The sequence below is a fragment of the Symsagittifera roscoffensis genome, chromosome 5 (assembly GCF_963678635.1).
Source record: "Symsagittifera roscoffensis chromosome 5, txSymRosc1.1, whole genome shotgun sequence".
NCBI classification, from domain to species: Eukaryota; Metazoa; Xenacoelomorpha; order Acoela; family Convolutidae; genus Symsagittifera; species Symsagittifera roscoffensis.
The window spans coordinates 22,821,139-22,842,927 of NC_087066.1; the positions used below are offsets into that span (position 1 = coordinate 22,821,139).

General features: G+C 35.0%; 4 protein-coding genes across 6 annotated transcripts in view; 2 read left to right on the forward strand and 2 right to left on the reverse strand.

Annotated features, from left to right (window-relative positions):
• The window catches only part of LOC134845631 (metal transporter nramp1 homolog), a 505,909-nt gene that overhangs the window by 222,451 nt on the left and 261,669 nt on the right, over positions 1-21,789 (reverse strand). The gene's annotated exons all lie outside the window — the stretch shown is intronic.
• The window catches only part of LOC134845635 (dynein regulatory complex protein 8-like), a 302,647-nt gene that overhangs the window by 141,079 nt on the left and 139,779 nt on the right, over positions 1-21,789 (forward strand). The gene's annotated exons all lie outside the window — the stretch shown is intronic.
• Positions 11,468-12,281, forward strand: LOC134846026 (DNA replication complex GINS protein PSF1-like). The gene has a single exon (XM_063863195.1). The coding sequence runs from the start codon at positions 11,487-11,489 to the stop codon at positions 12,162-12,164; it is 678 nt and encodes a 225-aa protein (XP_063719265.1). The 5' UTR covers positions 11,468-11,486; the 3' UTR covers positions 12,165-12,281.
• Positions 19,947-21,789, reverse strand: part of LOC134846270 (uncharacterized) — a 54,570-nt gene continuing 52,727 nt past the window's right edge. The window contains exon 15 of the mRNA XM_063863552.1: positions 19,947-20,455. Within this exon, the coding sequence (XP_063719622.1) occupies positions 20,199-20,455 (257 nt within the window). The 3' untranslated portion in view covers positions 19,947-20,198. The remainder of the gene's footprint in view (positions 20,456-21,789) is intronic.

A 21,789-nucleotide genomic window follows, 5' to 3' on the forward strand; every position in this document is an offset into this window, starting at 1 on the left:
CATTATTGGAACCAAATAAATTATTGGACCAAATAAATTATTGGAAACGTTTTTTTCCACAAACTCATCTCTAAATAGTGATTTGGTGGACTGATAGTTTTTTTGCGTCAGTAAAACGTAACGATTAGGTGTGTCTGAATGTTCCATACATTCAAACGTTGAAATCGTAACGAAATCGAAATGGCGTTTAAGTGTTCATGGTGGCAGCGTTAGAGAGAAAAATTGTAGCAACTGAGCGGGAGCGTAAAGTTTGAGAAAATGATAACCAGAGTAAGTTTCAGTTGTAGAGAGAAAGAAGTCTTACCATATATAGTGATGATGTCATTATTTCCAAGATATAGGAAGTAATTCTAAGAAAATGTCGCAAGTCTTACCATATATAGTAAGGAATTTCTGAGAAAATGATTCTGTTTTTAGCTTTAGCACTTTTTCAGATAGCTCATAAGTTGACCCAAACATTCTAGTTCCATTTTAACGCTCAGTTCAGTCTTCCTCAGAAGTTCTCTTTTCTGCAAAACTAAATCTTCTTCCAGAATGTCCTCCGGTAATTTGTTAAACTTTTCGTTCTTTTTAAATTGTTGCCGGAGTTTTTGTAATCGAGGACTTCTTTTTAGTTTAATTTGGCATAAAGTTTTGCAAAATTTTGAACCTTTACATTTCCAAACTTTTATTCCAAAACACGATCTCAAACTCGAACTCTTCCTTTTCAAGTTTTTCCAACAAACCGTGTTCACATGAAAGAAGATGGAAAAACAAAATTTTTTGCACAAAACTGAGTGTTGTTAGTATGTCTGGAGAAAATGAATTTTGAGGACACAATAAATCGGTAAAAGTCATAACGAGAAATTGTAATGTATAACAACTTTTCCTTAGCATATATGTATAACAACTTCCCAAGTCCACAAAATATATAAAGTGCAGCTAACATGCGCAGTTTGTAATAAAGGATATACCAGTATGCAGAAATTGCAAAACCATTTAAGGGATGTTCATGAAAGCGAGCGTACACAATCAAATCCACACTTTTCAGAGACCCTATTTGGGGACGATGAGTCTATTGTGGAAATTTTTCGATCAAAATCTCACTTAATTGGAGACCATGTTATTCAACAGCCACATCAAACAAATTTTAACTTTGTTTTGAAACACAGCGGTTATGACGAAATCGAAAAGTGCATGGATACATCGTTTCAAAAACTGAGTCAAGCATCGAAAATCAATATGTGCATTGGTTATCTCCTTAAAAACACTGAAAGCAATGACCACCGATACTACTACTCTAGTGAAAACACTGCAATTTTACCCAAGCCTTCCCAAGCCTTAAGTTAATGAGAACAGAAACGAATTTCTATCCCTGAAACGTGATGTGTTGGACACAAGCATTATAAAAAAAATTAGCTAATTGGAGAGATAGTACTAAATGGGCGTTTTATTGTCTGACTGGGAGCAAACGAAGAGCATGGCGATTTTCCTTTTTATATCAAAGACAGCCCAGCTGTGTGGACACTGGAAAAAAAAACAGTGAGGGAATTCCTTATAATGACAACCTGTGTGCTTTCAGAGTATTGGCTGCTTTTCAGCTGAATAGAAGAGTAAACCTTGCTGAGCGAACTCACGAACTTTTTGTTGTATTGCTCAAGAAACCCGCAGCAAGCAGATGATTTTGAAGGAGTTGCATACAAGACATTTTTGATTGCTCAATTTTTCTCTATGCGATTGAGGATGAAAGCGCTGTGGCGTCTTTATCGGGAAATCTTATCTATCGAAGTCAGAGCGAAAGTAATCGCGTAAATTTTCTCGCAGTTGAAGATCATATCTGTCTGATTAAAAATTTAAATCTACTCTTCTCAAATTTTCTTTGTTCTAATTGTGATACATATTTAAAAAGTGCTCGTATTTTGGAAAATCATTTCAAAACATGTGTTGAACAAACAAAACACATCTATCCAGGAGGTAAATACAGTCCCAGTTTTTATTTTTTGATGAATTTCAATTAGTTGGCATAACTGTTCCACTCGAGTTTCGATTTCATAATGCATTTGTTACTTTTGACTTAGAATCTATCCTCCAACCTGTTGTGCGACCAACCTGCGAACAGCAAGAACTTTCAGACGATCTGTTTGTTCCTACAAAAAAATTGCGCTTCACAAATCAGCATATTCCAGTATTTGTTGCAATTCATCATAATTTCTCCTTTTTAAAAAGCAACTCTACACAATTTTTTGTAAACGAGGATCCTCAGTTACTTGTAGATTCTTTTCTTGATATTTTGTTATTGTTATCCGAACAAAATACAGCTTTTCAGACCGATAAATTTGAAGATATAGTGGAGTAATTAAGATTGTTGATTGCTTACCAAGAATTTCACTTGGAGTAAAATGCTCCAAGCCTATAAAACTTAAATCATTTTAACAAAAAAATTACATCCTACATTGAACAATTACCAGTGGTAGAATTTAATAATGGATTTTATGAATTGAATTTAATTCCAAAGTTTTTCTTCAAATCTATACTTAGACATTACGAACTTTCAACCATCAAGGTAATAAAAAAATATATTCGATTCCTGTTATTAGCATTATCGACCCATCGTTTTATGACAGCAGTCAGTTTTTAGCAGCAGGTGCTTCATTAGACCAATTTCTCAAAGCGTATGGTGTAACAGCAAACAAATTTTTTTTTCCCCTGTGAGTTCTTGGTTTCTTTTGATAAACTTTTTGAAACCACTTTACTTCCTTATTCGGCTTTTTTTCCTGTTTGAGGTATGAAAACACTCTTGAATCTGATTATAAAAAATTTGTGGACAAAGGTGGTGACCCTATAAACCAAAAAAGACAGGCGAAGAAAACTACGAGCTAATCAAACAAGTACGGAACAATGAAAACTTTGAAACCATGAGAGACTTTTTGAAATACTACAATTGTCTTGACGTTCTACCTCTATATGATGCTGTTAAAAATTTGATTCAATTCTATAAACATTAAAAAAATTGACCTTTTAAAAGAAATACTGACATTGAGTGGTGCTGCTAACAAAATACTTCATAGGTTTAATCGCGTTAAAGCCATTTTTCGATTTGGTGAGAAACATAAAAATTTGTACGATCTAGTGCTTAAACAAGTCGTAGGTGGACCTAGTTTAGTCTTCAGTCGTTACGAAAAAGTAAATAAATCTTTCATAGGTGAAGACGAGAACAATTTAGTGAAATCAATAGTTGGTTATGACGCTAATGCATTATATCTGTATGCAAATTGTGAAAATATACCTACTGGTCCCTATACAGTATATAAACCCAATTCCGTTAACAGACTTCAGCCGCATAGACATCCTCTCCAAGTAGCTGAGAGGGAATTTGTTTATTTTTCTCCTAAAGAACATTATATCAACAGTCCGTCGTGTATGGTCACATCTAGATTTTCTTACTCGCACACCAAGATGGGAAAATTTGGTGCTGTCAAAGCTTTCCCGATGCCTGCTGTCTATCATGTCGCATAGTGTGAGAGTTTATCGGTTGCTATCACCATGCTCAAAGTTGTCTACTTATTGAGGTAGTTAATTGACAAACTAATAAATCTGAATAGTTAAAAATTATTATTTTTTCAAATTTAATGAAAGAATGTTTTTTTTTTGTTTTATTTTTCAGCCAGACTGAATTCACAACAAAACCCCAGAACAAATTCGACAATATGACAACCAACACAAGTCTTTCATTGAATCTCAAGTTATTTTTAAATTGAAAATACGTTATTGTTTGCAACATGACAACTCAATTTATTAACAAAAAATTTTTTAAAACCAAAATGTGTAATTTTTGATGAAAATTGAAATATTGTTAATGATTATCGTGTTCTGATTATTTTTATGTGTACAGGGTACACTGTCATTGAGAAATGTGAATGTGAATGGTCATTCGAAAAGCAGTATAATAATGATGTGCTATTGATGTGCCGAGAATTGAATATGACAAATTTAACGCTTTTGAAAGATCAGTTTCTCCAGTTGCTAATGACAGACGAGTTATATGGTCTAGCTTTGGTTGATATCCACGTTCCAGATCATCTGAAAGAGTACTTTGAGGAATTGCCACCAATTTTCAAAAACAAGATTGTAAATCGCAGTGATCTTGACAGTCATATGAAGGAATTTCTTGTGGCTAACGGAATAATGTCTACTGGTTGGCGCTGTCTTCTAGCCAGTTATTTTGGTGAAAAAGTTCTACTCACAACTGACCACATTAAGTGGTGTCTAATTCACAGTCTTATTGTCAGGAAGTGTCATTTGTTTAAACGATACAATCGCGAGAAACCTTTCAAGGATTTCCTTGACTTTGTTAGCTATAACCGCAGACTTGGAGATGCTGACGTTGATAAGACTGTTATTGCCCAGACATCGAAACTTATTGGTAACAGCGCCCGCCCATGGAAAACAATTAATCAATTAAGCAAAATTCGATAACTGTTTATGTTCACAAATTAGCTGCAACAAAAAAGATTAACTCTGCTCGATTAAAGTCCTATGATGTAATTGACAGAAACATCTACGAAATAAAGATGTCCAAAAAAACAACAGGTCATGACGAACCAATTATAGTGGGTTTTGTAACATTAAACAATGTCAAACAGCAAATGCTAGAGTTCAAATACGATTTTCTCGGACGAGTAGCACGTCCTTTAACGAATCGAGCAATTGAAATGGATACTGATTTAATGTACTTGGCGTTGACTGAATCAACTATAAACGAGTGCATGACAGCTGAAGCTTGCGAAATTTATACAAATTGGGTGCAGAAAAACTGTAGTGAGAGAGATTATGTTCCAGATGATGTGTTTAATTTCTTATCACGTGTTTGTTGTGAGCAACATAAGAAGTTGGATAATCGAACGCCTGGTTTCTTCAAAATTGAATAGAGTGGAACAGAAATGGTTTGTTTGAATAGTAAAACATACAATGAAAACAATGATACACTCAAAATGGCACTGAAAGGTTCAAACAGAAACATAGTCGAGCATCGCGATAAATACAAGAGTGTACTGCAAACGAAAAACCTTACGAGGGTATTAATCGTGGATTCCGTCTAACCGATAATCAGATCAAAAGTTATGAACAAATTAGAAACTCTATTAATTATTTTTTATTGTAAGCGGCTTGTGTTAAGTGATCGAATTTCCACAAAACCGTTAACTTTGAGGAAAAATTTTTCAGTTTCTTTATATACATGGTTTTTATATTTAGATAGATCTACTGAGATGCTTAGAAAATTGAATGTTTTTTTTTATTAACAAAACTTTGTAGTACCGAAAAATTGATTGCTCAATTTCTGAACCGTTAAAACCTAATCTTTTAGTGTGTTTTTCTGCTGATCTGTTAATTTGAAATTTGAATTTATTAAACAGTTATTAATTAATAACCAGTGATGAACTGACAAAATTTCTAAAAAAAATTGCCTACTCATAAAAATGGATTTTGAAGTTTGAATGCAAAATTTGTTAGTAAATTTAAAACAGTTTTCTAGCCGAAGACATTTAAAGTTTTTTTACAGGCGTGCTGGGAGATGTTTTTTTCTTTTTTGCGACAATCTTGATTTTGGTCCAATCCACCAGAGAAGATTTGGGAGTGAAAAGTTGAATTGGTTCTTTAAATATAATTTAAGGATCGTATATTTTTGCGTATTCTTTACACTAAAACACAATGAAAATGTGAAAGGTAAGATTTGCACATAAATTGATTCAAAATTGCGCTTTAATTGATTTGAACTCACTTTTTTGACACTTTTTTTGACGATCTGTGTAACATGCATTGCACAAGGATTCTGATGGGTAATCGTTTTCTTTCGTCAGGTTTTGGAACCTCTGGATAGTTTGATCATTAACCTGAATCATTCGAATTCTCATTTGAAAAAAATTCTGTAAAACTTCGTGTATCATTAGCCATACAATCGTCAACGTTAGGATTTCTACAGCTCATTTTGAGAGTTACTTTTTAAAAGATTTCAAAATTTTCCAATGATTTTTCAGTTGAGAAGAAAATAATCAGAAAGAATTCTAGAATGTTCTAGAAGTTTTTACGACTAATTGAATTTCCAGAAGAAGACGATAAGAAAAGTTTTCGTTGACCAAAACAGAAATTCAAAATCAGACATGCACAACAACTATATGAAAAAATTTCAATTTATTCAATTTATAATCAATTTTTCAAGTATTTGGTGAAATTTTTAGGCAAAGAAAACGATTAGCTCGAATATATTCAAGTTTCTTGTTAAGCGCAATATCACCACATACATAAAAGTGTAATTTGTCCTAACAGATTTCAAGCCGATTGTGAAAAGAAATAACTTTATGTTGGCCCAAATTGAACCAAAAGAATTTATGGATACATGCATGTATCAGTTACATGCAAGTACAAGTTTGCGTTACAAACTCTGCGTGGGTATTTCCAGCTGGAATTAAATGGTAGTAAATACCGAGTGCAACGTGTCGAAAGTATAATAACATAAATTTTGCTCCTGCTCTTTTCCCCACCCTGCTCACCCCCCTCAGCGTTACCGGTGTTGGACCTTCTACTACTCATAGCATCCATTCTCTGCTTTATTTTCTTAGATGCATAGCATCAGTTCTCTTCTTGATTTTTGGCTATATTTAGACTTTTTAAGCGTCCGTGGCTGAGTGGTTAGTGCATTAGATTCATAATCTGTAGGCTTATACTATTTCGAGCCTTTTATCTACTTTTTCTTTTTTACACGAGCAATGCTTGTGTTATAGTATGAACTATCTTTTTTTCCAACCTAATTCGCAAATATTGTTGCGACGCAAATATTGTTGCGACGCAAATATTGTTGCGATAAAATGTGTTCATTTTGAAAGTGTTCATTTTGATCAGTAACCAGCTATTGAGTACAGCCAATAATAAGGTTTTTAACACAGACTTATTGTTCCGACTTTTGTAACAATAGTAACGGAATTTTTCTGCTCCGTGTGGTTTTTTTTAGACAAATTTCGACTTTTTAACTAGCCATTTTTGAGAGGATTTTTTATATCACAAAAAATCTCATTTAAAAAAAATTTCATGTTTTTCATTGTAGTTTAATTTTTTCTTGTTATTACTGCTCCATAGACTGCTCTATAAATTGCGGCATGTTGTTTGATAAGTTTTTGTGTTTTTTTTTCAAATTGACTGGTACTGCTAATGCGTCAAAATTGGCGTGCGTCACTTAAATTTTTGAAACACTCAGTTTTACTCATTCACTTTTTCCCAGTAGCGCTATCGGTCATATTATTGCTTGTGCATAATGCAACTTCGCCTGTGTAAACTTTATAGAGCTGCTTTTTTGTCGTTTTTCGCTAGTGTTTGCGAAGCGCGTTTTCGCCTCTGTGTCGATAGAAGAAAAGATGACGTCTCCCAAGTAATTGTTATACGTTCGCAGATCTTTCTTGATAAATTAGCAAAGTTTTGAACTAAAATGGGTTGATGGTGTTGCTGTGCAAGTTTTACAGAATATTCCGAGCACGTTAATTAATGCAAAAAATAGAAAAGTTTTATTCGTTCTGAATTTCCAGCCGTTGTTGCGAAAGTTTTTAACTTGAAATAAATTTTAATTCATTACTAATAGTAATGAATTAAAATTAATTTCAAATTAAAAAATTAATTTTTCTGAGTAAAAATCTTGATAAAAATGAAGTGAAAATAAATGGTTTGTCGGAATGCATTTCAAATCGCCTGCTAAAACTAAGTTTGAAACGAAAAATTTCAGACCAGTCGTTTTCGACACAATTTCAATCATGTTTTTTGTTCGAATCGCGACTGGAAGGCTTAATTTCCCTCGGGTTTGCAAATGTACTTGTAATCGGACTATTCTTAACAATTTTTCGTTCGAATCTTTACCCTTGCGATTAGCAAGGATGTTGCCGGATGCTAGACTTTTTCCCGTCAATTAAATTTTTCCGTCTATTTGTTTTAATCGGCTTAGATACGTAGCTCGACTTTTTTGAAGATTCAATTTTCTTCCTAGTTTCTGAATACCATTTCTAAAGCCCCAATGGTAGAATTAATTGAGTTACAAGATATTTGAGGAAATTAAGTTATAATTTTCGGAGAATTCTGTAATAAAGGTTTATCAAACTAAATTTAATGATTTTTTTTATATGTGCACAGATTTTTGTGTTTGTGATCTGTCGATGATTGTGAACAGAAATGATAAAAATTTGATTATTGTGCTCATGATTAGCAAACGGTATAAAATTGGGAACATAATTTTTCAACAACTTGTCCAACAGAATCACTGAATCATTTTCTCAAATCTGCACTTTCGTCAACTAACAGACATTTCAATCATGTCTGCGTATCGGATACTTGTTCTCTTAATGATTTATTTAACGGTAGTTTTATTTTAACCAGCCCGTTTCGGAATTCGTTGCGTTTTTTCATTCTTTGTTTTTTGGACTTACTTGATCGGCTGTGGTCACATATGGCGTTGTTGTATAAGCGAAACTTATGTTTCTAATGCAAATGAAAATTTGAGATTTTTTTTTGTGGCGCAACGGGTCTCTTCTCAACGGGTGTCTTCTCTTTATGAAAGGTGCCTCTGTAAATTGCCATCCCTTTCTTTTTGGTTTAGTGGTAAAGTATGTGCCTTGGGGGGTTAAGATCGGGGTTCCAGTTTCATCCTCACCTTGTTATTTTTAATTTCAAGCAGCCAGCTAGCACATCTGTCGTAGATTTAACACTTCTGCTTAACACGTCAAAGGCTTGTGGTTCAAATCCGGGCGGGACCTGCTTTTTTTTCAAAATATCGTCCGTCTTCTCAAGTTCTGAATGTCATTTAAACAAAACTTTGTATCTTGCCATTCCTTCTTTTTTGGTTTAGTGGTTGAGTGCATGCCTTAGGAGCTTAAGATCGAGGTTTTGCGTTGGGAGCCTAGGATCGGGGCTCGAGCTCCATCCGGACATTGTTTTTTTTAAATTCAAACAGCCATCCAGCTTATTTGGCGTATATTTAACACTCCTATTTAAGACCACAAAGGCTGTTGGTTCGAATCCGAGCGGGAACTGTTTTTTTTCGGACATTATTTTTTATTCCGAACATAGAAAACGGGGAGGAAATTTGTAATTGGGTGCGTATTATTTTTCTTTTTTGTTTTCCACGCAAAATCAGGTACCACAACTACTCGATTGATGGGTCGATTGATATATCATATTAAATTGGTGATTCGAACTACTAAAAATTTTTCAAAAAGTTGTCCCGGTATCCAGATAAACAGGTTTGAAATTTTTGCCCTAAATTCGAGCAAATGAAGCGAGCGAGCAGGCTTATAATAGCTTATTTATGCTTTTTGTCGTTAAAATCAAATTTACTCCTGTAAAAATAGTTTTTGGAATTTTTTAACGCAATTTTGGGAATTAAAATTCAAAAAAAAATGCTGCAAAACAATAAAAACTTCGGATTTTTTTTGATAGTTGTTTTTTTTTTCATTTGCTTCCTAAAATCTGTTGTCCTATTGCCTATTTTACTTTGACTGTCGAATATGCCTAAGTTCTAGTTTTTCGTTTAGATCCTTTATCACATCACGCAGAAAAAATGACTTAAATTTGAAAAAAACTTTGTATTTTCAAAGACCATGGTCGGAACGTTCTGTGCTGCTTATTTCAATTGTTATAGGGTTTTTATTGAAAAAAATTGTTTTGAGACGCTTTGAAAAATATTTTAACTGTTTTCTAAAATTTGCACCACCAATTTCCAACAGATATCATCTATGGAAAGACCGTCAAATTGTGCCTGCATAATTCCCTAGTATCTTTTTACGATATATCACTGTCTACAGCCTTCCGGTTTTTCCGTTACTACCCTCCTAAACAGGAGCGGATCTAGAATTTTCTAGAAGGCTGGGGCGGATTTTCGAAAAAGGTCGACCGAATTGATTTTCCGAGCTCTCCCAAAGCACAACAAAGACCCTGTTTTGGCCAAAATTTCTGCGCAGCAGGCAAAATTTTGAAAAAAGAGGCCAAAAAGAAAGATCTTAAATAGTATAAAGGGGGACCCCTTGAGTCGGCAGGGGGTCGAAATCCTAAGGGGGGGGCGTCTGCCCTCTCCAATACCCTTGCTCCCAAACCTATGAATTTATGTTTAATGAGTAGAACGATTTGTGGAAAGATCCCCTGCATAATCGGCTAAGCTCGATTGTTTTTTACACAAGTTATCGCCACCGGAAAAGGCAATTTTTTGGTTTTTGACCGTATTTTGAAATGTTTTGAATTTCTCGAAAACTACCCTTCCACATCTGAGTTTTTGCGTTCAATCGAAAAAACGAGTTGTGGGAAGCTCCCCTACATAAATGAATACGCACAGTTTATTACACAAAAAATAACGGCCCTCGGAGAAGTCAATTTATGGTTTTAAGTTTTTTGAAACTCAATTTCTAGGTTAAGTGTTCAGTCGAGAAACCCGGTTTTGGCAATTTGCGCTGCTTAAGTGGACCCAACCCTTTTTTACAGAAAAGAAAGTTCTTGATTTCGGAAAGTCAAGTTTTTGAACTTTAGGCCATTTTTTCGAAATTTTTTGACGTTTCTTAGAAACTACCCTATCTAATCTGAGATTTGCACAATTAGCTAAGGTTTTGGGCAAAGTCCAATTTGTGAAACTTTGAAATTTTATTTTTTTTTCAGCATCAGCATAACCAATTCAAAAATATCGAACAGCTACTTCCAGCTTTAGCTGTGCCCTGAGTTATATTTTATCGAGTCGTACGAATATTTTGGTTTACCTAGTTTTTTCAAACATTTTTCATTTTCTTCTATTTGTTTTTTATGTTTGCTTTGTATCGCAAGTTGTGTGAAGCTCCGCTTCGCCCGTGTAGATACATATTTTAAATGTTAAAACGAGTTTATTATAATCTATAATCTAATCTAAAGTATTCTGAAGGCTCTAATCAACTTGCGAGGTCTTCAAAAATTGGCGAGGATAAGTGCAGGGACCGTTGTTTGCTGCATTGAAGAACAGTCATGGAATGGCCATTATTACGACAAACATGTATTTTTGTTTTGAAATTTTTGAAAATTTGGAGGAACATCTTTCTAGCTAGGTTCGAAACCCTACCGGAAAGTAGTATGTTATCAGTTAACCGCTAGTATCAGGAAGATAAAAACGTTAAAAAGATTTCTGTTTTGAACAGTTGAAGAATTTATAAAAAACAAGGAATTAGAGTTTTGCATTTAAAAGAATACGCTGGTAGCAATGAAACCTAGGTGTTAGGACTCGGAAAATGATAGTTCAAGCTCGCTCCGAGATCTTAGCTAATTTTTTCGTCTGATTCATTTCTGTTTATCGTTTTAGCCGAAATTATTTGTATTGGCATTGAGCAATATAATCTGCCTCATTCCTGCCTGATAAAGCGTGGAAGGAAGCTTACAGAGAGTTCCGCTTTCTGTTTGGCAGGTTTTCACGAATTGAGTTTGCCATTAGAAGTGCGTTAACAGTTTCTGGTTTTAGATCCGCCATGACACAACTGTGCGGTAAAGCCACTGAGTTGATCAAAGAGTTAAAGCGCAGTGAAAACAATGACAACATTCCTGCGTACAACGAAAATCTAGCGAAAGAAATTTTAACCGAAACTGAATGGTGGTATGAAACGAACAGACGAGATGTATCACGAATGTACAATGAAGACGAAGGCAACCGAGGTCTGTTTGCCGGAATCCAACTCAGACATACGTGTCTGAGTCGAAACAAGAGGTGTCTGCTGGCGTATCACTATCAGAGATTACGTAAGATCCAGTCCATGCGTTGGAACCTTGGAATCGCTTTGCCAACCGAAGCTAGATATAATTTGTCAGAATCGGAGAAAAAGTTTTTCACAGATTACAGTCGTATTTTGAGTGAATATATGGAATCGATTGGCGATCAAGTCAATGAAGGCAGTTTTGGTGGGTGTGTCGTTGATTTGCAACGTGACACGAAACCTCCGAAGCAGTTGTTAGTCAGAGTAAGGTGTGTTGAAGATATAGATGCGAATGACTCTGACAACGCGGCTGCAGCTGGTTTGATCGGAAGGCAGTGGGAGCGAGGGGATGGGTGTGTGAATGTTTTGGGAACGAAAGGGACTGAGTTGCTGGTTCCTCTGGCAGAAGCAGAACCACTGATAAAGATGGGAGTACTGGAAGTATGTCCGGACTAACTTAGATGGACTCATCGAACATGTAGACTGTTTTTTGACTGAAATTCTCCGTATTTGCCTGCTATGTTTGATGCCTATTGTTTTAGTTTTATTGAGTTAAGTTTTTGATGTGTATAATCCGTACTGCGTGTGCTTAAAGAAAAACAATTGCCCAGTTGCTGTGCTAGTAGCACAGGAGGGAGGGGCGGGGCTTTGATTGAAACTACACTTCAAGAGTTAGATGATTATTACGTGGGTAAGCAAAAAATGATTCAAAATTTAGTTTGAGTTCAGTTCGCAAGTTTAGTTCGCATATACTCCCTTAGCTCAGTTTTTCTCGACCAGATAGTTTTTTCGAAACATATTTTGGAATCGAAATCAAGACCGCAGGGATGTGAAATGATATCACTCTCGATCTACTACGAGCCTACTTTCAGGTAGCTGAAATTGCGTGCAGAAAGTCGTGAATCTCGATGCTGCTTGGTATTGTCACGAATGTCGGAAAGTTACTTGCGAGTAGCTAAAGTTTAGAAACAAGGGCTACTAGACTTTTGACCGGTTAAAAATGTTGTTCACTGGGTGACAATTTTTGAACTTATTTATGCAGCTGCCTCCTAATTTGATGTTGCGGTAAAAAATGATTCGAAAAGAGTAGAGTAATCATTATGTTTAGAAGAGTAATAAGGTTAGCCTATTGATGTGCTGGCAGCACAAAATTTTCCGGCTACAGCTATCAAAGTAAAGCAATAAAAAATGAAAGAGGATACCCGATATTCTTTAAGCTTATAATTTGCTTAAAAACATTCTGGGAGCCGAATTAATTTTAATAAGGCTTTAATATGATGAGCCCCCTACAAGCTTCACATAGGTTACTCAAAATCAGCCAAAAAAGCACCCTACGCCATAGTTTCCGCACACTTCGTCAAATTGTCGGTACAGTAAAGTGGGAAGTCAATGAAAGTAGTAAAGATTCATATAGTTAGTGATGATTTTTTTTGTTCAAGCTCAAAGTTGATTTTTCGCGGATTGACTTTTGAGTTCTTGTTAAGCTCAGTTCATTTCTTTAGTTAAAAGAAAGGCCAGCTCCACTATGAAACAGCAAAAGTGTAAAGGGCATAAAAAGCGTAATTGACTTGTAGTTTCAAAAAAAGGGTTTTAATTTTCAGATTTGAGAGGAGTAAAAACGCCATCTTATAATCCAGTTTTCTCAAATTGCGTAAATTTATCAAAAAAATGGCGATTTTCAAATTGTTCTGGAAATTCTTAGAGCTGTAAGGTCATATAGTTTTTTCTATAAAATTCGGAAGTTAGTTAAAAAAAAACAACTCGCTTTGTTTCCTTGCGTTCATTGACTCTTTTCCAACTGTCTGTTGGCTATGTTTACATTTTTCCATTTGGTTTGAAAAGTTTTTTTTATCGTCTTCCGGCTGTTTTTTCTTATCTCATTTTGATCGATAATAAGTATTCACTCCAACAGTCTAATGAAAAACGCTTTACTGTAAATATTATCAGGGTTTTCATTCTGTTTGAATAGCATTTGGTTCAATTGTTATCAGTTAAGCTGTTTTTTTTTTCGTAAACTAAATATACACATGTCAGTGGACCTTCCCTAGTTTTTTGGCTAATTTCACATATTAACTCAAATATTCGAAACTCAGTCGACTTAGTTTTCTTAACTTGTTCTGTGCCCTTGCGATCAAATGCGCATTGAAACGGGGTACTAGACTTTTTGTTCCAATCCTTGAGCAGAGGGAGGAAGTTGGTCTTCGGGAGGGTAGGTTTTTTGGGAGGGTAGGAAAAACTTGGTTTTGCTCCGGAAAAACTAGAACTGGTCATTTCATTTTGTTTCCTTCACAATAAAACTTTGTGAAAACTCACTAACGTTGTCCGCGTTTGTTTAGTTCTCATCCCGCCAAGCCGGAAAAAAAACGACACTAAAAAAAACTGTTCTTTTTTTTCTGTGCAAATTTTTTGAAATAATAATATTCATTTTTTATGGCCAAACTCGTTTTCTTTTTTCATATCAATTTTTTAGCCTAAATGACGAATACCAAGTTACTCGATCGCTTTACTTGCTCGACATTAGCCTAAATATCTAAAATTTCAATCCAGTCTTTCTCGACACTGGGACTTCTTTTCTAAACTTTTTATTGATGTTCGAACCTCGGCTGCTGTAAAATAAAATATCAGTCGACCCATTCCGATTATCATTTGTGGTACTTGATTTTCCGTGGAAAACGAAAAACGGAAACACCCGAATACAAAATGCCTCCCAAATTTCAATAGTCGGAACAAAAACAATGTTTTCTAAGGTTTTTCATGACTGTGGTCGGAAAATTGTGCTACTTGTGCAGCAATTGGCTATTTTTGTTTTGTGATAAATTTTGTTCACAACCCTTATCTGTAAAAGTTTGAAATTTCAAAAGATTTGTCCAATATCAAAGCAGATCTTGAGCATTGCTGCATCTTCAATACCTGTTGAATTCAAAATTCGTTTTTTATTTTTTAGCGGTTGATTTACCCACTCTCGTCTTTATCCGTTTATACTTTCCGTTTTTTTTTGCTTAAAAAGCTTCGGTTGAAAGTCTCGGTTAGTGTTATTGTGGGTCATTCGAAGGTCAAAAATATAATGTTATGCGAGACGGGAACGCAATTCTTCCATATATAGTAACCGTCTTTTCGTTAAAAATTTTTGCATTTATAAATTTCGGCTCGCCTTTGTTTCCTCCCCCCCCCCCCCCCCCACTTTACACGAGCATCAGTTTTGGTGTAAAGAGCGGTTTTACAAGGTTAATTATGAACATCAAATATGTTTGTCATGAGCTAATTAGTCCGTATACCAATTTGCAACAATCGAACAATGTGAACTTTTAAAAACATGCAGGTGGGGTAAAGGAAAAGAGCCTTCGGCTCAAGGTGTATTGGTTTATTCGCTTCATATTGCGTCATTTGAAGGTCAAAATTATAGTTTTATGCTGAAGAGTGACCTAAACACGAACTTGTCTTAATAGACCTGTTTTCTGCAAAGAAATTTCTTAGGAGACAAATCTTGATAGAACAATTTTTAAGACTCTGATATCAGTTTCATTTTTTTGTCGTCTTGCTTGACTTGTTTGATGTTTCGCCAATAATGCCATGCTCTGCGTTGTCTCTGTATTCTGATTGCTGATTTATTTCAGGAGCATAAAAATGCCAGTGAATCAGAGGCGCGTTGTAATTTTTTTTTCACTTAAAGTGGTCCATATATTTTTTTAAACAATGAATTTTTATTCCGCTGGTCTTAGTGCGTGAACTAAATTAGGGACGCGTTGTAAAAAATGTTTTTTTTTGTTCCTTAATTTTTTTCATTTTGAAACGATGAGTTTTTATTCCGCTGGTCTTGGTGCATGGACAAAGCATGAGCTGAGTTTTCTCTTTCACCTGAATGCTGAGTCTTGCTGTTAAAAATTAATCTACAAGTTGGGTTCTCAAAACAACAAACAGTTTTTACGGTTGAGATTTGTGTAAAGATTTGTGAGTTTTTTTGGAATTTATTACGCTTGCAATTAGCAAGCGTTATCAAATCGGAATGTAGACTTGTTTTGGGTTAACAACTAGTTAAACAAAACCAGTGCTTGCAGCTGACTACATTTGAATCACAGCTGACATACAGTCAATCACTTGCAGGTTACTATAGGGTAGTTTCGGGGGAATTGAAACTTTTTAAAGTCTAACGAAATCTATTTTTTTGGCTCAATTGGTGTCTGCTCAAAAGATTGTCGGCCTTGTTTCCGCTTCGTAAGTTTTGTTCAGTTGCCAATTTGAAATTCAAATTTCTTGCTTGGCATGTTTGCCTAAAGTTTCCTGTTTGATAAAGACAAATTTTGTGAAAATGTATGGGATCGGATTTTTGATTTTATTTTTTTTGGGACGCTTTCGCAAAAATTTTTGCTTTTGGAATATAGACTTTTTGTGGGTTGACAACTAGTTTAACAGAATCATTTGATAGCTCGCTTTATTAATGAACTTAATTTTTATGAAAATGTGGGTCCCGTACTGTGGTGGTGAAGAGCGGGATTACGTCGCAGATGACCAAACGTTCGAAACCGAGATCATGCCAGTTTTTTTAAGCGTCGATGAACGTAGTTAAAACTCCTATATATGTCGCTTTGATTTCTTTTCGTTTTTTTTACAGGTAAAGTCTTGAAGTTTGTTCAGGCTCAAATTTACTTTATAGCAGTTTGACTTCCGATTTCTTTTCCCTTTCGAATAGCCTGCAGATAACGAATACGCCTAGAATGGCAATGGTCCTGGATTCGAATCTAACTAGGACTTGTTCCGGTTCATAAAAAAGTTGGTCTATTATTTGTCCGCTTATGTTTTTTCGGCTTAATTGCCTTATCGAAGAATCGTTTTCTTTGCTGCAAACAATTTTCACTGTAGTTGACTGAAGTGTTCTAGCATTTTGAAAGTCCTGCCGAATCGAAATTTGTTTTTAACTTGATTGTAATTTTACTAGCTCGATTTGTGAAATTTTCATTTCTTTTTTTCATTTTTTGTCTTTTTCATCGGCTTAATAAGTTTCGGTTTAATTTATATCGAAAACCACGATTTTTGAGTATTTGTTTTCCATTTGATTTTAATCATAGTCATTCATATTTGTATCGCATCAAACGAGAATATAGACTTCTTAGGGTTAACAACTTTTTTAACAGATTCGCTTGTATCTTGTTTCATAATGAATTCAATATTCTATGCGTTTCCGTCCAACGTAGCCTGGAGGTAACAATTAAGCCTGGAACGGCAAAAGTCCTGGGTTTGAATCTGACAAGGACCTGTTTTTTCTCAAACGGGAGTTTTTCTGTTTCAAATAAAATTGGCGGCCAATTATTTTTCGGCTGATATATTATCGGCTCAGTTGTCAGATCTTGAAATCGTTTTTTTTTTGCTGCGCGCATTTTTTTAATGTTGCTTTGAGTGTTTGATTTACTCCTGCAATTTGAAATTTAACTTACCTTGACTTCGCATTTTCCGTGTTTTTTTTGTTTCGCTTAAAAAAATTCCTTTGGCCAATATTCTTCGGCCTATTTTTATCGGCTCAATGACCTAATTCTGGGTCATTTCCAGAAAAACACAATGTGAACACTTATCTCCACACTTTTCATACTGATTGTATGTTTACCAATCGGTTTGTTGAAATTTCGTTTTTTTTTCATTGTGGAAAGCTATTTCCAAATTCATGAGAAAAATTTTAGTTTTTCTCAGAAAATTTTTTTGATTTTCGAAAAGAGGTGTCAATTGAAAGTCCGCCTTCTCGCCTGTGTGCCTGTATACTCCTCTAGAGTCTCTTTGTCTGGCCCCGCTGTCTACAGCTTTCGGAAAAGTCTAATGAGGAATATTGACTCATACTTTTGAATATTCTTAAAAGCTCTTGAATATTTTTTTAAAAATTCTTGAGTATTTAACATTTTAAGTTCAATTCAAAGAGCGGGTTGTAGGAAGCTCACTTGCCTATGCGACTACTCCCAAATTTTTCCGACACCAAAAGTTATGGCCCTCGGAAAAGTCAAAAATTGTTAACATTTCTCAAGAACTACCCTTCCAAATCTGAGATTTTGGTTCAATCGAAACTAAAGGTTGGTTGAAACCCTACTGCATAAGCGGCAACGCCCTATTTTTTCACACAAAAAGCTATGATTGTCGAAAATGTCAAGTTTTTGATTATTTGACCGTTTTTTGGACTTTTCTCGCTAACTATCCTGCCAAATCTGATATCATGCGTTTGTTCGAAACACCAAGTTGTTGAAAGCCTACCTTTATGGATGGCTATGCCCGTTTGAAGGCCATAATTTTTTTCATAAGCAAACTTTGACAGTTTTTTTGCAACTTTTTGACTTTACGCGAAAAACAGGGCGCCAATTCTCAAGTTGAGATCAATTGAGAAACCCGGTTTTGGGAATCTTCTCTGCTTAAGCGGCCCCAACCTGCTCTTTGCAGGAAAAATTCATGAATTTTGTAAATCTTTACGGCCGTTTTTTAGAACTTTTGACCGTTTTCTGGAAAATTTTTGTGAATTTTCTTAAATTTTACCCAATCAAATCTGAGATGAAAAGTTCAACTGAAGGAAGTGGCGGTTGCCATAATGGTTCCTGCAAAAGCGGTGGCTCGTTAATTTTTAGTAAATGATTTTTTTCTCGTGAAACTATCGCAAGTTTTTTTTTACTCTTTTCACTGGTTTTAGTAGAGAAACAACTAAGGTTTTGGGCAAAATCCAATTCGCCAAATTTTGGGCGACGAATCAGTATAGCAAATTCATTCAATATCAAACACATATCTCCAGCTTCAGCTGAATCCAAGTTCTTTTTTATCTAGACATAAGAAAATTTTGGTTAAAATAGTTAGTTTTAACATTTTCAGTTTTTTCGAGTTGTTTTTTTTCTACGTTTGTGTTGTAATGCAAGTGGTGCGAAGCTCCGCTTCGTCTTTATGAAATTTATGTCACTGCTATTTTTAAATTATTATAGCTTTAAATGCTTTATTGCAGGATTATGACAAAGTTTTTTAATTAAGTTTTGGTTCTTTCCGAGTTATAATTTTGGAAAACTTTTTTTAGATTTTAGATTTTTTTACAAAATTGTTTCTTTACTTCTTTACAACTCAACATCGAAATCATAAGCTTTTTGATGAATTTGAATTCTTTTGGATGCCTTTCGCTAAGTTTTTGTTTAAAAAACGCTTACGTGCTTTATTTGAAGTTAATACGCACCCGCATTTTTTTCAAAATGCTTGATTGATTCACGTTCATCCAGCGTTTGATTGAATTATTTCAAATTGATTTCCAACGCACGATAAAGTGATCCAATAACTTGTTTTTACCTTCATTCTTGTTTGATGGAGTTTATATTGAAAGATTTGAATGTTTTTTTCTGATCTAGGTTTGGTAGGAAATTTGGAATGAAATTTTTCTTTTTCAAAATATGTGGATTTTAGTGCCAAGTTAATCAGTTTTTCTATTGTGTAAAACCTGCATTTAACCTGTACATAATCTTCCTGTATTCAGTATATAACCTTCATAAAATGAAACCTGTATATAATCTATAGATAATATGTATATAATCTGTAAATAATTTGTAATTAATTTGTATATAATTTTTATAAAATTGATTATATTGTCTAAAAACTATAGGTTCGTAGCATCATCCAAAGCTGAAACTAACGATTTTTTTCTACAAGTTTTAGCAAAAGTTTGTAATCAGGAAAGTTTTCTTCAGTTTGAGGAAACTTATTTACCGCAAACTACGAGTTCCTTGAGAAAAATTTTGCAAACTCCGGACTCCCGCGGTAAAAAAAGTACTTTTATGTGAATTTTCTTCAAATGAACTTTATAAGATCAAATGTATTAGTGGAATTTAAGAAAGAACAGCAACAACAAGTTAGAAAAGTGTGTTTAGAATAAATGAGTACTGTTTTAAATAGTTTTTTTTATCAGATCAAACATTAACACAATAATTTAAGTGAAAAGCCTGCATTATAATTTTTTTCTTTAATCTCATATTGTCTGGTGGACGAGTTCCGTTGAGAAAATTAGTATATAATGGGTATATAATATGAATTTAGTGTGTATAAAGTCTGTATATAATCTTTTAACGAAATTTATCATGAAGTTTGATACAGAAAAAAAAAATTTTAGAGTAATTTGATAATGATTATATTTTGAAGATTACAGTACAAAACTTTTGGAAAACGAAATGCATTATAATCGATTCTTAAAACTATATAATCGAAGTTTTACTATAGATAGTTAAAACAGATCTGAAATCTGTATACTTTTCTGCAGATAATCAATATCTATCCATTTTTGTCACTGCGGGAACATTTTCCGATACGGACAAGATTCTGTAGGCGCTTTTAGTTTTCTCATGTTCTCTACATAGTTCAATTCGATCAAACATAAAATGGGTTCTAAAATGAACAGTACTATTTGTCTTTTCTACGATGATAAGAGATATACACAGTAAAGCCTTTCAATCAGTTGCCTTGAAATTTCCGGCCAACTGGCCGTCGTCGCAGCATGTCTCAATACCCTTTGTGTCCTGGCTGAAGACGTCGGATGTTAATCCCAGTATCCATGGTACTGTTGGACCCCCACGTGTTTCCGTCGTCGCCATATGGTCCCCGAGGCTGCATGTGTTGTCCTGCAAGACGCTCTACGTGTCGAGCGAATGTGGCATTTTGGAATCGAAGAATCAAGCACAGCGTTATAAGGAACGCCGAAATGGTAATCATGGCGACCACTGAGATTATGCTCGCCAGGGCGACGTCACTGATTAGTGCTGAAAAACACGGGAGTAATGGTAGAATATTTCAAAAATTACGTTGAGTTATTTAATTTTCATGGCTTAATTTTTGAAACGTGATGGGTGTAGCTATTTTAAAGGATCAAGCCGGATCAAAAATGAAAAAAAAGGCTCGAGGATCAACTGAGCCAAAAAAATCTTTCAAATCTGGAGAAGAAGTTTGAGTTTTTGCACTCAAAACTGTTATTGGAAAGCTAAGTATCTTGGCTAGACCTTAGTATAAGTTTCACTTATCGTAAAAACGAGTTTCTATTCATAAATCTATTCACTAAAATGCTAAAGTTATAGTCAGTTTGTTTTTTCAAAGTATTTATTCCATTCGCTGAATTGTGGGAAACTTATGTGAGGCTCTAGCCAAAGACGTTACTTAAACAAATGACATTTTTGAGTCCTAAAACTCGAACCATCTAACAGTTTAGCTGTGAGGGGTTACATATTTACATGTGAATCAATTTAGTTGCTATCCATTTATTACTTATCTCTGAGAGTTCTCATATTATAATTAAGTGTGATTTTGGTACCTGCCTGTCAATCAGTCTAGATCTGTCTAGCTGTTATGTGCTGACCTCTAGTTTAGTGTCTTATTTATGCGAATTAGAAATCAGTTGAATTAACACTTAACAGGAACGTTTTACTATCCCTTGTTATGGCGCAGCAAGCAGATGGTGGGGGAAAAAAACCCCTTGGTATTGTGGAATTCTGGCCTCCGAATCAGGCGGAACCACAACTCTTATGGGAGCATTGGAAGCAGAGATTTCATTGGGCAATGGTGGCGAAACATGGATTAGTCTCTTCGGAATTTTACTTTCCGTCAACATTAACTGAAGCGCAGATTAATGACCTGGGAGAAGTTGGTGGCAAACCAAGGGAAGAAGTTGAACGTACACTGATATCGAATCTGTACCTATGTTTGGGACACGAGGGACAGCGGGCTTTGAATATGGAAACAATACGATACCCACGATTTTTGGATACCTGTGTAGCCCTTTTCCAAAAGGAGCGAAATGAGACGTATGAGATGTACCAGATGTTGTCCAGGAAACAAAAGGAGGGAGAAAGTTTGGAATCGTTCTATGCAGAACTCAGCGGAATGGCGGCGAGATGCAATTTGGGTACCCAAGAGCGGAAAATGGTGAGAGTTATATTTATATTCAATATGAGGAACAGGGATGCACAGAACGAGCTGTGTCGGGAAACTAAGACTCCGGAGGAAGCATTAAGAATCGCAATGTCGTATGAAAGAGGAGACAAGTACGCAAAGATTTACAAGGGCGTCGCATCCGGTTCCACTGGAACGGCCTATCCATCGC